Source organism: Dromiciops gliroides, chromosome 4 (assembly GCF_019393635.1).
Source record: "Dromiciops gliroides isolate mDroGli1 chromosome 4, mDroGli1.pri, whole genome shotgun sequence".
NCBI lineage: Eukaryota > Metazoa > Chordata > Mammalia > Microbiotheria > Microbiotheriidae > Dromiciops > Dromiciops gliroides.
The window spans coordinates 411810033-411826850 of NC_057864.1; the positions used below are offsets into that span (position 1 = coordinate 411810033).

The 16818-nt window shown below is 36.1% G+C and overlaps 1 protein-coding gene across 27 annotated transcripts in view; it reads left to right on the forward strand.

Annotated features, from left to right (window-relative positions):
* Positions 1–11661, forward strand: part of AFDN (afadin, adherens junction formation factor) — a 181640-nt gene extending 169979 nt beyond the window's left edge. For 13 of the 27 annotated variants that reach the window (XM_043999453.1, XM_043999456.1, XM_043999463.1 and 10 more), the window contains 4 exons: positions 435–569; positions 3878–4166; positions 7848–7932; positions 9361–11661. In XM_043999453.1, the coding sequence (XP_043855388.1) occupies positions 435–569; positions 3878–4166; positions 7848–7932; positions 9361–9514 (663 nt within the window). In that variant the 3' untranslated portion in view covers positions 9515–11661. The other 14 variants (XM_043999457.1, XM_043999460.1, XM_043999462.1 and 11 more) reach the window with 5 other exon arrangements.
* The last annotated feature ends 5157 nt before the right edge of the window (positions 11662–16818 follow it).

Genomic DNA, 16818 nt, shown 5'->3' on the forward strand with positions numbered 1-16818 from the left:
GACACCTTGTGTTCAGTAATCCAATGCTGAAGAGCATCAGTATTTTAGAGCATTAGAGTAGAAGTCATACAACTTGTTTTCTGATCTCAGCTCTATAATACCCAGCTTGATGTGAGCTTGGGGAAATTGCTTTTAATCTCTGAGTACTTATTTAATACTATATGAAATTTTTTATAATTTTCTTCCTCACTGCTATTGATTTTTCTATTACCAGACAAGAAAATTTGTGATTATGAGAATAAAGTTTCAGGCATTATTTGAAATGATCTAAATTATCTAAAATTATTTACTGCTGCCGTCCTGTCTCACTGATTTTAACCTGGTATGTTTTTTCTGACTATTGCTTGCGTATGTGATATATCTTAATTATGGGCTTCTTAAATCTTGTCCTGAAGCAGTTGGTTTCACACGAATTAAAGTGAAATCTTTGTTAGTTACAGGATGAAGAACGTAGACGTCAGCAACAGTTAGAAGAGATACGTAAACGGGAAGCAGAAGACAGGGCCAGACAGGAGGAAGATCGTAGGCGCCAAGAGGAGGAGCGAGCAAAGCGGGATGCTGAAGAAAAGGTTATGGTCCTCTGAGGGCCCAAACATCAATGTTTGGCTTGGGCAAAGGGAAATAGAAATGCCATATCCCTAAGATGTACATGACAAAAACAGGGCCTGGATCCCCAACTTTTATTATTGGACCTAGTCTGGCTCTACCTACCTCTCTTCTGAACTTTGTCTCCAAGCTCCTTTATCTCTCTCAAGCACTTGAACTCCAATACTTGATCTGTTCAGCAAGGGGCCTCTGTCTAAAGAATCCATTTATCCTGGGCTTATAACCCATATCTGACACTAAGTAGCATGTTGTTGTTATGGTGATATTTGTTTGAACATGAAAAAGTTTAATTTACTAAGTTAACTCAATCCTAATTAATGCTGGAGATCTTATTCTATTCAAAACAAAACAATGACTTACAGAAAATTGAAAGGGAAAGATTTAATTTTAGAATGTTAACCTGCTTAGTCTGCTCCAAAAAAAAAGTATTTGTTGATTACAAAGTGTTAGCTGTCTCACTCAAGCAACCCTTTCCTTGGAATTCCATTTTGAAGTAGCACAGAATTTTAGCAGATAGTCTCAGGAAATGGGAATCTTACATTGTCCAGATGTTGGTTTCTTTGCATCTTGTGTTCTTATGAGTGAGCTTAATATTAAAATATTAAGTATCTCTTCCTTTTGCTGAGGCCCTTTAATGTAAGAGAGGTTCTAACCACCATGTTTTGCACTGTTTGGTTTGTTCTAAGATCACTGCTTGTTGCTGTATGTGATTTTGGAGAAGCTGTTTTCTTTGTCTCTTTCCTTCTAAGAAGCCTCTGATTCTCACAACTTCATATGGGGAAAACTCAATATCTATGATCATTCACCATTTCTTCATTAATGCAATGAAGTATATTAGTAGGAAGTACAAAATAAAGTAATTCTCAGGAAATATTTTGTCAAAATGGAATCTCTTAAAACATGAAGCAGTCAAAAAAAATTGTTGGAAAATTCATTTAAAATAGAGTTGGAGAAAATACCATAAGGAACCATACTTCTTTATTGAAATAGATGATTCTTGTCTGTTATAAGCCTTTACTCTTTCTTAACATTTATGATAAATGCTTTGCGGTGGATCCAAACAGCTTGTGGGATATTCTCAAAGAGATCAAGCATTCAAGACTAGTTTTTATTGTAATCAATTTATGTTTGTAAATGGAAACTGAAGGTCATTATAAGAACTACCGACCTAAGGAATTCAGACTTGCAAAACCAGAACCAGTCAGCATTCTGGATATTTTGTGGTCTTATGCTAATCCATGGAATTCCCTTTTCTGGCTGTTTTTAAGGGATTGAGTTTTTTCAGATCAGTGCTAACTCGACTATCTTGTATTCTTCAAGACTCAAAAAAAAAAAATCTTCAGTAAAACCTGTACAACTGCCAAGAGCTTCATCTGCTTTAGGTACAAAGTTGTAATAATAGTTTAGAGATTTGCCAAAAGATAGTCTGTAGTTTTAGCATCAAAATACTACACAATCAGAGAGGAAAGGACAAATTGTATTGAACAAGACTTTGTCTTTGATTTCTGAAAATGCATCCTCAAACTTCCCTAACTATGTTGACTACAATTGTGTTTTAGCAACTACTGCTATATTTGATGATGGGTCAGTGAAACTGGAAGTTGGAAGTATGTTATACTGAGGTTGTCCAAAATCAATGGCTTTGCTTTGTTATAGAAGAAAGATTGTTATTTGTTGGTTAGAATAAAGTTTGTGTCATGCAATTAATATCTGCTCGAGATATCGTTATCTCAGAAACTATCTGGAATTTTGCTACAAATTAACCTGCATCTTGGTTAAGTAAAAAATGACAGCTAGTGAATATTTAACCGAGTTCCCCCTTGAATGTTGTTGGAACAGCCTGTCTTCATAATATTGGCATGTAACAAACCAAGTTATTAGAATTCTTAGTGATTGCCTAAATGTATAGATATAACGCTGAATTTTATCATTTCTCTAGGAATATTTTGCCCTATGAGGATAAGATAAAAAAAAATCTTTGCTGTATTCTTTCCTTAACATGAGTTTTTCAGTTCCTACAGATATTATTGCTTATTAGGAATGAGGAGAGGATGTTGTATTAAAGGGAACATCAGAGATTGGCATATATTTTTTGAGAGATAATCTAACCAGAACTTAAAAGATATTTAGACATTGAAGCATTTTTCTGCATCATGAATGAAGAACAGGCAAAAAATGGAAAAGGGAGCTATAAATTTTATTCCCATGCCAAAGGAACCCCCAAACTTAGGAGTCTTTTGTAAAAATGAGTTTGGAAAGTGTTTGGTTTTCCATTATTTAGTATTGAAAAGTTTTTCAAGCTAAGGAATACAACTTTTGTTTCAAAAATAATCTACACACTCCTTCCCTATTTCACCTTCACTTGTCCTTCTTTGAAACTTTTGTCAATCTTTAAGAAAATGTGCTATTATATTTTTTATTGTGAAAATAGCTAATTTCATTAACACACACTGTCAATTACAGTCTGTGCAGATGTATGTCCAAAAAAATGTATCATGTGTGTCAGCATATTCAGATTTCTTGTTCCTGTTGCTATTGATGCCTAACTTTCATTGTCTGTCTATTAGGGAGTACATTAAGTTTTGAAATATGAATTAAGAACTATGGGAAGCATGTGCTGTTTACTTGGGGGACATGCCTTTTCAATTCACATTTTTCAATTAATTGCCCTTTGAAAACCAGGAGGTAAGCTAGATGATTAAATTTTAAGAAATGTATTTCCAAAGAATAGTTATAAATCTGAATTTACTTGGGCTTGCTTCATGGAAAATATCTTACAAAAGTAGCTTAGAAGTGGTCACCTCCTTAAATGTCCTTTATTAGGACCCTAACTCTATAGCCTATTTATAGGGGTTTTTTTCCTAGGTTGTTTGGGTTTTTTTTTTAAATAAACATTTTTTTAAATAAACATTTACAGCAGTAGCAGGTAAGTTAATATTTATGCTTTAGTCAGAAATGGTCTCTTGCAAATGAATAAAAGCAAGAGTGACAGAATAATCATAGATGGGGCTAGATGGGGCTGTGCCGGGCCTTTAGTCCTCCCCACCCTTTCAGAATGAAGACATTCCATTCTATTTCAGAGAACAAGATCTCCAGGATGATCTGAACATTTTTATCATTAGCACGTTGTTTACATTACTAAATGGATTCAGCTTGGTTGTAGAATGGGTTTGGATGGTTTAAAAAAAAATCCCCTGTAAAGCCGTAGTTGGGTCTACTTCATGTTTCTTCCTTGTCTGATCTTTTCACCTTTGTTTATTCCCGCCCACAGAGGCGACAGGAGGAAGGGTATTACAACCGTTTGGAAGCTGAAAGGCGCCGACAGCATGACGAGGCCGAGCGGAGGCTGCTGGAGCCTGATGAGCCTGGTCTGTACAGACCGCCACTTCCACGGGACTATGAACTCCCCCCCCCACCCCCTTCATCCAATGCTCCTCCTCCCCCACCTCAACGAAACGCCTCTTACCTCAAAACACAGGTCCTCTCCCCCGACACGGTATACACTGCCAAGTTTGTTGCGTACAGTGAGGAGGAGGAGGAGGAGGACTCCAGTCTAGCAGGTCAGCATAAGTACTCCTGCACGAGAAAATCTTACGGGGACTTCCCTCCTGCCGCCCTTAAGCCACAGCAGCCCTGTCAGCCGCGCCCAGTCTCCGACGGCATCTATCTTTCCAACTCATTCCAGCCACCCTCGGTCAATGCCAACAGTACTGCTTACAAAACAGGCCAGCCCCCTCCCCCACCAAAAAAACCAAGTTTCTACCATCCCAGCAAATCAAAAGGTAGAGATAAGAAACAAAACTGAAAACCCAAATCCTTTTCCTCTCTACATAGTTGAAATCTCTCTGCGTTCTTCCCACTGTGATAATGTAGATATAGATGATCACATTTTGTGATTTTTGATTTCACCTGATCACTGGGCTCAGCATGGTGATCTCCCTCTAACTTCAAATGTAATGTCTGTGTGAATTTTCCCTTTTGTAAATGTTTCAGTTCTATCCAATTCCTTTTGTACTTGAAAAATTCACATCTTTGATCAAGTGAAGACAATCAATCCTTCTCAATTACTCCATAATCTGTTTGAAGTACTGTTGGTCTTGGCTTTCATTTTCTACCTCTTTAAATAATTGTGATGTTTGGTGAAATGAGCACCTCATTCAAGCATTTTGGTGACATAAAGATATACTTTGTTTGCCAGTACTGCAGGCATTAGTATTAAGCTTTTCACTTCACTCAAGGTTAAAAGGACTCTTCATTCTGGATGAAATGCCAGATGATGACTCTTTTATGCTTTTGGAAACTCGTGCATAAAACCGTGCAGGGATTTTCTTGGCACTTTGTTAGCTAGGTAAACAGGAATCTGTCCCCACACCAATTCAGCCACAACAGGGCATCAGAAAACCTCTTCCTCATTGAATAGTGTTTTTTTTACTTGTCTCTTCCCTAACTCGTCTCTTTTCTCAGTCATATCTTTTTAGTCTTAGTCCGTGGCAGCAGTAGTCACAAGACCTTACTAGAGATGTAGTTGCATTTAATAGAACACTTGTAGTTGATTGTAGAGCACTACCATACTTCTAACTGTACCAAGACCTGGAAGCTCTCAAAAACACAAAAGTACAAAGTTTAAAGAAAATTTTAACTGTTTTGTCTTGAAAAAATGATTTTTGTCTGAAGGATTCAGACATCAGTTATTTAGTTTGGTTTTGCCACCTAAAGGAAAGTGGGATTCTGATGATAAATTTTCTTAGATATAAAGAATTTTTTTCACATAAGTTATGAGACTTTTCTAAACAGTATAATGTATTGGTAGCCAATATGAAGTCTCTTACAAAGCCAAAGAATTAACTTCAAAATTAAGAAATTTATTTTTGTTTTTAATTACCTCAGACACAATTCATTTAATTCACTATAACTGTGGCTTCTACTAATATAAATCAATCTTGGACAAATTCATCCTGAATTTTTCTAATTGTTACTAGGATCTTATCTAAGGATTCAAAATCTAGTCAAAATAAATTTTCAGGTATTTCAAGTATTTAAAATAAATTTTCTTTTGGATTTTTTAAGTTCTTAACCCAGCATTCATATATATCATATATACATATGTGTGTATGTATATATGTGTATGTGTGTATATATAGAGACACAGACATAAATAACATTTTAAATAAGAGAACACTAGATTCATCGAATTACAAACAAAATTGTTTCATTAGTACCACAGATTAACTTGGAGTTTTGGTACCACTTAAGGAATATTGTAGTTAGATTTCTCCATTTAATCCTATTAGTTTTTAGTTATACCACTAATCCTTATTTTATTTCACACTTAAAATATCACATAGGAGCAGGTTATGTCCTGCATCTGATTGCTCGAGCTTCTCTGAAGACTCCCTTCGTAAAGTACAGTCGGCTTGCCCCAGTTGCAGAATGCCTTGTGCTCCCACCTTGTCACCTCTCCATCTCACTAATGTCATGATGTAGATCTTTGCAGCTGTCTTGTCTGTTATTTGTGCTCACTTTGCCAAAAGCACGCTTCTGCAATTTTCACTCGGTTCCTTCCACTGGATAGTTTGCAGAATGAAGTTTCAAAGAGGGTTTCCAGCATAACTACTGGGAACTTTTTATTTTATGAAATTAATTGCAATTATTAGCTCTATAAATTGATTTGTGTCAAGTACAGAATCACTTTGTATATTCACCTTACAACATGAAATGTGTTGTTACTTACCTAGAAGGTGAAAGTATTGAAGAATTGACATTTCTATCAGTGGAAGAAACCAACAGTGCTTCTCAATCAAGGCTCACAAGATATAACAAACACAATATTCTGAAAAAGAAGTTACTTAGTTGAAACAATTTGGAAAGGTGATATTGGCATGGTATTCCTAACAGCTTGTTGAAATTTGAGATACCTTGACCTCAATTGGTCAATACAGTATTTAAAATTGAATTGAATAAGTGTTTAGTCTTTTGGGTCTTTGATGAGGATGGTTTGCTACCCAGTAATTCTAAGAGAATTGAACTAAATAAGAAATAAAGATGCAGTGCTGGAAAACTGGTAATTAAGGAAGAACTGAATTTTTCCCTCCTAAAATAAGAATAACCAATGAATGTTCTGGCAAACCAGTCTTTTATTTTAAGTAGGAGATGCATATTAAGATTTCTCCATTTTTGTGCAATACATCCAAGCAACAATAAATTTAATTAACAAAAATAAGAAAAATTTGGTGACAATTAATCTGCTCTTTCAATACCTTTTATGGTTAATACTGGATGTCTCAAGTATACCAATTATACTGAGGTTATATATTTTGCCTTGCCATTGTTTTCTTTTTCCTAATGTATTTCTGGTATTGAATATTTTTGTTGGGATATATACATACACATATATAACCTAGTTAATTTTGTATAAAAGTACTTTATAAGCTCAGTGTTTATTGTAAAATTAGAAACTTGAAGTCATAGGCTTTTTGTTTTTTGGGGGGTTTTGGGGTTGTTTGGGTTTTTTTTGTTGGGGTTTTTTTTTTAACCTACATATAGGTATTTATTAAGAAAATTAATGTCGAGATGGTACATTTCTGTTAGCTTTTGTTGATTTCCCATTAAATAACTTTGAGGGAAAGTTACATGTAATTTTAATTTTTTTAGTTTATATATGTATATGTGTTCAGTGAATAATACTTAAATTCTCATATATTCCTTTAATTGAAGAACTTGAAGCCCTTTACAAGTATAACTATTAAGAACCTGGCTTGGGGGCAGCTAGGTGGCGCAGTGAATAGAGCACCGGCCCTGGAGTCAGGAGTACCTGAGTTCAAATTCGGCCTCACACTTAACACTTACTAGCTGTGTGACCCTGGGCAAGTCACTTAACCCCAATTGCCTCACTAAAAAAAAAAAAAAGAAAAGAACCTGTCTTGTACTTAGTAGTACCACAATTATAAACACATGCAAGGTTGCTTAGCCAAAGTTAATTTTTAAGAGAACTCTCTAATAATACTTGGATTGTTCACATGACCAGAACATGTAAATTTGGAAATCGTGTTTGATGAACTATTCAAATGGGCCAGGTCCAGGGCCCCTTTTTTGTTCAGTAATTCCAAGATCTGGTTATTTCTGAGCCATTGCATCTTTATTATAAAAATACTGTGGCGGGGGGGGGGGGGCGCAATAATGTGTATTTCTTAACCCTTTCGTGTATGTGTTTATTTATCTCTCTATATTTTCATTTGCAAAAGGACCAAACTCTTACACTGGGTCTACTGGAGCAGTTGTTGGAGTCCATGAGGTTTATAGGGATCCAAGAGAGAAACGATCTAAAAGGTGAAATGTTGTAGTTTTCCCAAAAGGGAAATGTCTTCTGTGACATTGAGTTTGCCCTTGAAATCCTTTCCCTACATTTTTGTGAAGCTGACTGACTGAAATTTTTTAAGATACAAGACATGTCATATCATATATGACGTCTTTCATTGATTCCGTTATCAAGTTAATTTTGCTTTTTGTGTATGTCTTGTATCACAGGTTTCTTTCTACTATGTTTTATTCATATAAACCCTTTATTGAAATCATATATTGACTTATACAGTATTTTCAAATAATTTTAGACAAATTCTCATGTCAGACTCCCCAGACAGAACTCTGTAGGAGAATAAGTAGACAGTAGTTGTTCCCTCCATTTACTCTAGAGAACAGTAACTAGTTATCACCCAGATCAGGTTGTCCCTGATGTATACAGACAGAAAAACAGGGAGCACTGATGCCATTGTCAAAGAAACTTAAACAACTGGCAGTTGGTTGGCATTTGTTAAGTACCTGTTATGTGCCAGACAAAGAAAGGTAACAACAGTCCCACCTCTCCAGGGGCTCACAGTCTAATGGCCACAGTATGTGATCAGCTGTGTACAAAGAAGCTATAGACAGATCGAATTGGGAGTAGACTCAAGGGGAAAGGATTAGGATTAAGGAGGACAGGAAAAAGCTTCTTGCAGAAGGCTGGACCTTAGTTGACAGGAGGCCAAGAAAGCCAGACTATGGAGAGGAGATGAAGAGAGCCGCAGGCATGAGGAACAGGCAGCAAAAATGCGCAGGGTCTTGAGATGGGGTGTCATGAGCGAGAAGCAACAGGAAGGTGTCTGGAGGCGAGAGTAAATTCTAAGGAGACTGCAAAAATAGATTGGAAGGGGCCAGATTATGCAGGGCTTTAACAGATCTGGACAATATTTTCTCTTTGGAGCCATATACTTTTAATCATACCAACTGGCAATGTAAGTGTGCCTAGATTTGATGGGGGAAGTCATAGACAGTATCCCTCTAGAAGAGTGGTTCTTAGAAATTCACCCAAAGGTCTTTTGGGTTTTATAAATCATGTCTAATATATAATGACCTTTCAATTAAGCCGTCTAACCTTGCAGGGTTTACCTGGTTGTTAAAATTAGTTACTTGACTTATTTGAAGATTAATTCCACCTATAGTTCAGATTTTACCTTGAGACTGGAGTGAAAAAGGAATAGAGAGCAATAAAACATCATCTTTCTGTGTTTTGTTCTTTTTATGGGCTTGAATACAGCCCAAATAGTCTTTTTTAGGATCATTTCCCCACTGAAGAGCTATTTACTTTGCAACAAAAATCAAAGTTCTGATTCCTTGAAATTCTGCTTGGTCCCCCAGAATTTAAGTTTTAACTGATAATATTAAGAACTGAACCATTTTGTTAAGTGCCTGAGACTTAATATTATTTTTTTTCCTTTTTAGCCAAGATGCAGATTTACCTGGAGTTTCTGGAGCCCCTGAAAATTTGACATTCAAGGAGCGTCAGCGTCTCTTTTCTCAGGGCCAAGATGTATCCAATAAAGTAAAGGCATCTAGGAAATTAACAGAACTGGAAAATGAACTGAATACAAAATAAGAGTAGAGGGGGCAGATAGTTGGGGTGGTGGGAGGCAGGCACCTTATTGGATTTAGCTGGAAGTTCTCTAAGTATTTAAGATATATAGGAGTGGGAAGGGAGGACAAAAGACGAAGGGGAGGAGTCTTATTTTTTGTAAATTAATTTTATGATTCCTCCATTTCTTAAACTGTTAATTGAGGATTAGAGATGTTGCAATATGTGGAAGATTGATTATTTACCAAGAATCCTGTGGTTTATACTATAAAAGCACTGTAAAAATATATTTTAATGATATGAATCACATGAAGGTAACTATCTTTTTTTTTTTAAAGAGAGAATAGTTCTTTACCTTGCCCCCTTCTGTAACTGAACATGTAGCATATGTCAAAGAAGTTCTGTTTCTTGGTCTTTTGTAACATTTTGTTTTAGCTGCTGAGCAGAGAGAGAGAGAGAGAGAGAGAGAGAGAGAAGATAGCTTGAACTGCCCAAACTATTCTGTGCACTATCTGTTGAAGCTTACACATTGTTTTACAGGAGAATTTATCTCTGATATAATTTCATCTCAGAAGAGATAACCTACTAGTGTTTAATGTATATCACATGCTATTTATGAGCTGCTACCAGGCATATTATCTTGGTTGTGTCTAAGGGACACTAATGAGAGTACACTTAGCCCTTATTATAGTCATTATTCTCTGTGTAGTAATTTAAAATAAAGCATTTTCGACTTAAAGTTATTTTAAGCAAAATGAATGCACACCTGAAAAATCATTCCACCTCATGTCAAAAGCAAATGTCCCCTGATATATACCAGGTATTTAATTTACAAGTGAAATCCAGAAATAAGAAAGTTGTGAAGGTAGTCACTTGGAATATTTTATTCTTAGTTCTTTTTTTTTTTTATGTCAGAATAGGTTTAGGATAAGAAGCAAAAGATAGTAAATTGCTGTCATGGTGTTCTCACAGCTTAGGACCAAATTTTTTTAGTTTTTAAATGAATTCTTCACAGGATATATAATACATGACATGCATCAGTGTTCTTCCTGTGGATATGAATGAAGTAAACAAGAAGAAGGGAAGATTAGAGTGTAAAATTTCAAACACCAACTATTGTTGGAAAGGTAAAAATTATGCAAATGAAATGGATTTATTTTGTGTTTCTAGAAAACCTTCACATACACTGAGAAGGAAGAAATTTTAAGTATATCGTCTTCATGCCCAGCACCTGTCATACCCTATTACATTGTTTTATGTACTGTAAAAACAAAAATAAGACAGACTTTGGCAGTTCAAGCTATTTTTTCATACTATGATAGCCTTATTTAATTTTAAATTGTTATTGTATTTCATCACTGTCATTTCTTCAGCCATGGGATATATGGCTGATGTTGGGAATAAGGAGTTTTAATGTGTGATGTTAAAATGATATATATTGTGATTCAAAACAAATTTTCTATGTGACAAAATCCTGATGTGGGTTTTATATGATTTTTCTGTACCATATTGTTCTCTTATAAATATATAGTAGGGGAAAATGCACACTTCCATATTTAAAGGGTAGAGATTTTCACTGCCTTAGAAAATGAATCACTTTTAATGAGTTGTATGATAAATGAAAATGAATGAAAAATTTGGGTGTAAATATTTTTTACATCTTTCTGTTTCTGATTTTAAAGTGTGCTTTTGCCATTTCACCTGTTCAATATGAAGTAAGAAAGTAAACTGGTTCAAAGTGTCTATGAAGGATTTGCATGCTTACCCTGGCTGAAAAAAACCAGGAAAAGCAAGCCCCTCCCAAACGTCTTGAGAACACTAGCAGCCTAAAAGTGACTAAAAATTCAGCACTTTTCTTTCAAGGAAAATTAAATGCTGTGGATGAATTAACATGTTTTCCTCTCGATACCTAAAAAGATGAGTGAAAACAAAACCTTGATATAAATATCTGTTTATACATACTATAAGAATAAGACTATATGCAAGTATGGATCTAGAAACAATAAATGGTTTAAAAGTGGATTTGGCCATCATTGGGCATTCAAATAAAATGTGAATATATATGTAAAAGTGCTTTGCATAATTGCTTATGCATTATTATGGAAAAAAGCATCAAAACTGCTGTAGTTTCCCATTTCTACTGTATTTCACTTGCAACCTATTTTTAATAAACTTTGTATGTATTTAAGTGTTGTATTTTGTTAAATTTAGATGCTACTTGGAGTTGTGATGTTTAAAATCTAAATGTGGGTCCTAATCTGCCCCTCACTCCAGTTTGGGGGGGAGCTGGCTAAAATCACTGATAAATTCAGCAAGAGTTTAGGCTTTTAAGGATTTATTAAAGTGTATTAGAAGTTAGTGAAGAGAGAGTCAGTATAACCAGAGAGAAACCCTTGCTTTTCCTAGCAGCCCATGGGAAGTCCCTCACCACGCCAAAGTCCTGGACGGAAAGGGAGACCCCTCCTTTTCTCCATCTGCCACCACCAAGCCAGTTCCAGATGAAAAGAGGAAAATCCAGCAAGCCAGCCTCACCTTCCTACTTCCTGTCTCCCTCCTCAAAAAGGGAGGTCCTTCAGGCTGATTGGTTGAGGGTCGTCTCCTGCTGGTGTCAGTAGTCCACAGCCTCTGAGAACAACACCCTACTCAGGGCCAGCCAGGTGTGGTCTTGATTTAATCATTCTTAAGTAGGTTCTGTCAGTTTCTCAGTCTCACACAATTCAATCAGTTGTAAATCAGTCTTCAGGTGGGGCCCCTGAGCATCTGCCAAATTCCATTTTATCACAGAGTCCTTTCTGCATTTTGTTGTGGAATACTAAGTGCTGTCATAGGATATAGTAACATCTAATATTTGTGTAAAAAACATTCTACACAATTTATTTCATTTAGTCCTCACAACTCTAATACCATGGGCAAATGCCCATTTGAAAAATGAGCAAACTGAATTCCAAAAAGGCTATTATTTTGCTCATGATTCAGTCAAACTCTACAAACATTACCCATTATGATAAACCCTTAGAATACAGGGATAAAGAACCCATATTTTTCAGGGAAATGACAAGGGAGAGCAAGGTGGAGGGAGAGATAAAGCTTTGGCTCTGGGGGTCAGGTAGGTGGTGCAGTTGATAAAACACCTGCTCTGGATTCAGGAGGACCTGGGTTCAAATTTGACCTCAGACATTTGACATTTACAATCTGTATGAACCTGGGCAAGTCCCTTAACTCTCATTGCCCCACCCAAAAAAAAAACCCAACTAAACTCAATTGGTTCTCTTCCTGGATTCTCTGCCCTGTTCTCTCTCTCTTTTTTTTTTTTTTTTTTAGTGAGGCAATTAGGGTTAAGTGACTTGCCCAGGGTCACACAGCTAGTAAGTGTTAAGTGTCTGAGGTCAGATTTGAACTAAGGTACTTCTGACTCCAGGGCTGGTGCTCTATCCACTGCGCCACCTAGCTGCCCCTGCCCTGTTCTCTTGATCTAATTCTATAGATCTAGAGACTTTGCCTAAGAAAAGGAATCACTTTTAGTGAGTCATGTGATAAATATAAATGAGGGAAAATTAGAGATGTAATTTTTTTTGTATATTTCAAGTTTCGTACTTCAAAGTGCATTTTTGTCATTTTATCTGTTGAGTGTGAAGCAAAAGGGGGGTAAAGGTAAACTGGTTCAAAGTGGATATGAGAAGGGAGCAGCTAGGTGGCACAGTAGATAAAGCATTGGCTCTGGGGGCAGGTAGGTGGTGCAGTTGATAAAACACCTGTCCTGGTTTCAGGAGGACCTGAGTTCAAATCCTGCCTCAAATACTTGACACTTACTGGCTGTGTTACCCTAGGCAAGTCACTTAACCCTCATTGCCATGAAAAAAAGGAATAAAAGTGGATATGAGGGAGCCTACCAGGAGTAGGTCCCATAAGCAGTTTTTGACCAGAATAAGTGCTCTTTCCTTCCATTCCTTTCTATACTCCTATTTAAAATACACTTTAGAAAAGTAGCAACAAATTGAAATAGAAATGGAGGACCACTAGTCTACATAAGGTCTCTGCAGTGGCTGCATGTTGACTTAGTTTTAAAATGTAATGTTATCTATATTGTATTTTTATTTATTTTGGTAACTTTCCCAGTTTATATTTTAATCTGAGTTGGACTGGCACTCGTGGGCCTCATGTGTCCACAAGTTGCATGTTTGACGCTTGTGCTTTAGAATAGATTTTTTTTTTTAATTTTTAGGGCAGGTCTTTCTTAGCTCTTCTTTTCTTTTTGTATTTCCTAATATTCTTGCCCATCTAATTTTCTATTATTAACTCTCATTACTCCCTTGTGAATTGTTGAGGACTAAATTCAAAATCCCTTGCCTCTCTCTCCTAAATCCATCTTACATATATCATGATGCTTTCCCTGCCTCTGTCCCTTTTCCTTTTCCTTCAGTGTCATGGATGTGAAGAGTTTTATTCTGCTGGGTCATCCTGGAATCTTTTGAGAGCTGTGGGTGCTTCTTTCAATTAATTAGGTCTTCTACTTCTACTTCCTACAATTAACCCCGGGGAACGTTTTAGATTATTGAGTCATTAAAAGCCATCCCTACCGTTGCCCCTGGGATTCTCAGAATAAAAATATGCACATTTTAAAGTGAGTTCTATGAGAACCAGGGTCTTTCCCCCTGTCCAGAAAAACATGAGGTGACTTTTCTGAGGTTTCTATGGTCAGATTGGCATCCCGGAAGTTGTTTCTATTCATAGACCGCCTTTAAGTCATGTCAATCAATGGATTTGAATGCAACCAGCCACTTAGCTTGGAGCTGTGTGTGGGGACTGCCCCTCTTCTGATTCTTGTTTTCTCTCTCTCTCTCTCTCTCTCTCTCTCTCTCTCTCTCTCTCTCACTCTCTCTCTCTCTCACTCTCACTCTCACTCTCTCCTCTCTCTGGTTGTTTTTTAGTTGTCTTTCTGTAGGAGTGGATATATGTAGGCATACATTTGTTTAAATAATTTTTTCTGGTATTTCAAGAATACTTTCCAATGGCCCAATAATTACTTGAGGTAGGAATCACAGCCAAGTGGTAGTATAGAATTTCCTGAATACTTTGAATGCGAATGAAATTTTTATTTCTAATGCATAAAATTCTCCCCAAAATTGAACTTTTTTCCAGAACAGTATCTCCATAAAGATAAGATACAGTAAATACTCAAAAGACTTGTTGAGTTTAATCTAACATCTGTGACCAATTCAAAATTTTGCCAGCAGGTTATTTCATACGCAGCCCCTCAAGTGGTGACAGAGTTTTCTGTCGTCTTTGCCAATTTTCCGAATGTGAGGTGAAATTCCATGTTTAATTTTCAGTTTTCATAGTGACTTAGTGATTTCACATTTGCTTATTGATATTTTTGCCATTCTTCTGAAAACATCTCTTGATCACTTAACTCTGGAAAATGGCTCCTGGCCTTTTGTTTTTGTGTCTGTTTCCTATGTCTTGGATATCAGAATTTCACTAATATTTGATAGAAATATTCTTCACAACATTTTTTTCATCTCTAGGCATTGATTTTATTTGTCTAAAATAAATTTTGTCTTGTCTTTAAGCCTTTTTTTATATTCTCCCTTGACCCCATGTCCTAGCTACAAGTCAGCTTACCACCATCAGGAGCATCCTTCCCCTTCTCCTACCTTTCCACAACGCACCCCCCCTCCCCCCGACATACATACACACACACACACACACACACACACACTCATCAACCCTATGTCTAACCCAAACCAATCATCCTTACTATCTGCCTTTCCTCTACAAGTCCTTGACATTTGGCCTATTCATTCTCTATGATGCCGAACCCTTAAGCCTTAAGTATTAAGTATTTCCATCTACCCCAAATAGAGTGTATTCTCTTTAGGAACAAGAACTGTCCCTTGGTTTAACATAGTGTTTAAACATAATAAGTGGTTAGTGAGTGATTTTTTTAAATTCAGTCATTCTTTAATTCACTTCTTTCCCTAGAGTTAGTCTTGAAATATATATCTCCTTCCATTTTCTTCATTTTTTCATGTTGTGATCCTTATAGCATAAGATGCTGGTTTAAACCAGTTTTCTTCAAAACTTAGTTTTCCTAACAATTCTTGGTAAATGTGGAGGTTTCTCCCACCTCCAGAAATATAAATTTCTGAATTTTTCAGATGGGTTTTTTTTATTCTTGTTGTTGCTTGTCTAATCTGCTCCATTAATATACTTTTTACTATATTTTAATGAGTATCAAATAATTTTGATCATTACTGTTTTATAATACAGCTTGCAGTTTTGTAATCCTTTTGGGGGTAATTTTTTATTATTTCTGTTTTTTTGTTTTGGTTTGGTTTTTTTGCGGGGCAATGGGAGTTAAGTGACTTGCCCAGGGTCACAAAGCTAGTAAGTGTCAAGTGTCTGAGGCCGGATTTGAACTCAGGTACTCCTGAATCCAGGGCCGGTGCTTAATCCACTTCACCTAGCCGCCCCCTATTATTTCTTTTCAGGTTATAGACCTTTTGTTCCCCCCCCAAAAAAAATTGTTACTTTATCTAATTCTATAACGCTTCCCCTTGTTATTTATTAGTCTAGCACTAATAAGTAAATTAATCTGAGTAGTTTCATAATTGTAATTTGGACACAACATAATAATGAGCACAAGGATTTTTTTTTTACATTTTCTCTTCATTATCAACATGAAAAGCAACAAACTTGAGAATTTCAATACATAAAGGATACAAAGGTTTGTACATGAAACTTAATATCAAGTACAGTTTTTTAAGTATTTATTAAATTTCACTTGACAGTAATACAAAACTTAGCTACTTATGTGTCCCTTGCTGTGTTTTCTTCTGCTTTCTTCTGTATGCATTTAAAATTTTTTATTAATACTATTGTCTCTTTTCCTTTTTTTTTTTTTTTTTGCAGGGCAATGAAGGTTAAGCGACTTGCTCAGGGTCACACAGCTAGTAAGTGTCCATTGTCTGAGGCCAGATTTGAACTCAGGTCCTCCTGAATCCAAGACCAGTGTTTAATCCACTGTACCACCTAGCTGCCCCCCCCCCATTCCTTTTAACTAATAAGTCAAATCCACACATTGACCATGTATGAAAATATACATCTCATTTTACATACCTACTTCATTCCTTTCCTGGTTAAGAGGTTGAGAGTGTATTTCATCATCTGTCTCCTAGTCATTGCTTTGATTCTGGTTCTTAAATTTTCTTTGCAGTTACTATATAAATTGGCCTGGTTTTTCTTGCTTCATCTGGATCAGTTCATACATGTTCCCAGATATTTCATCATTTCTTATAATATTCTATCACATACCCTTACCCCATTTG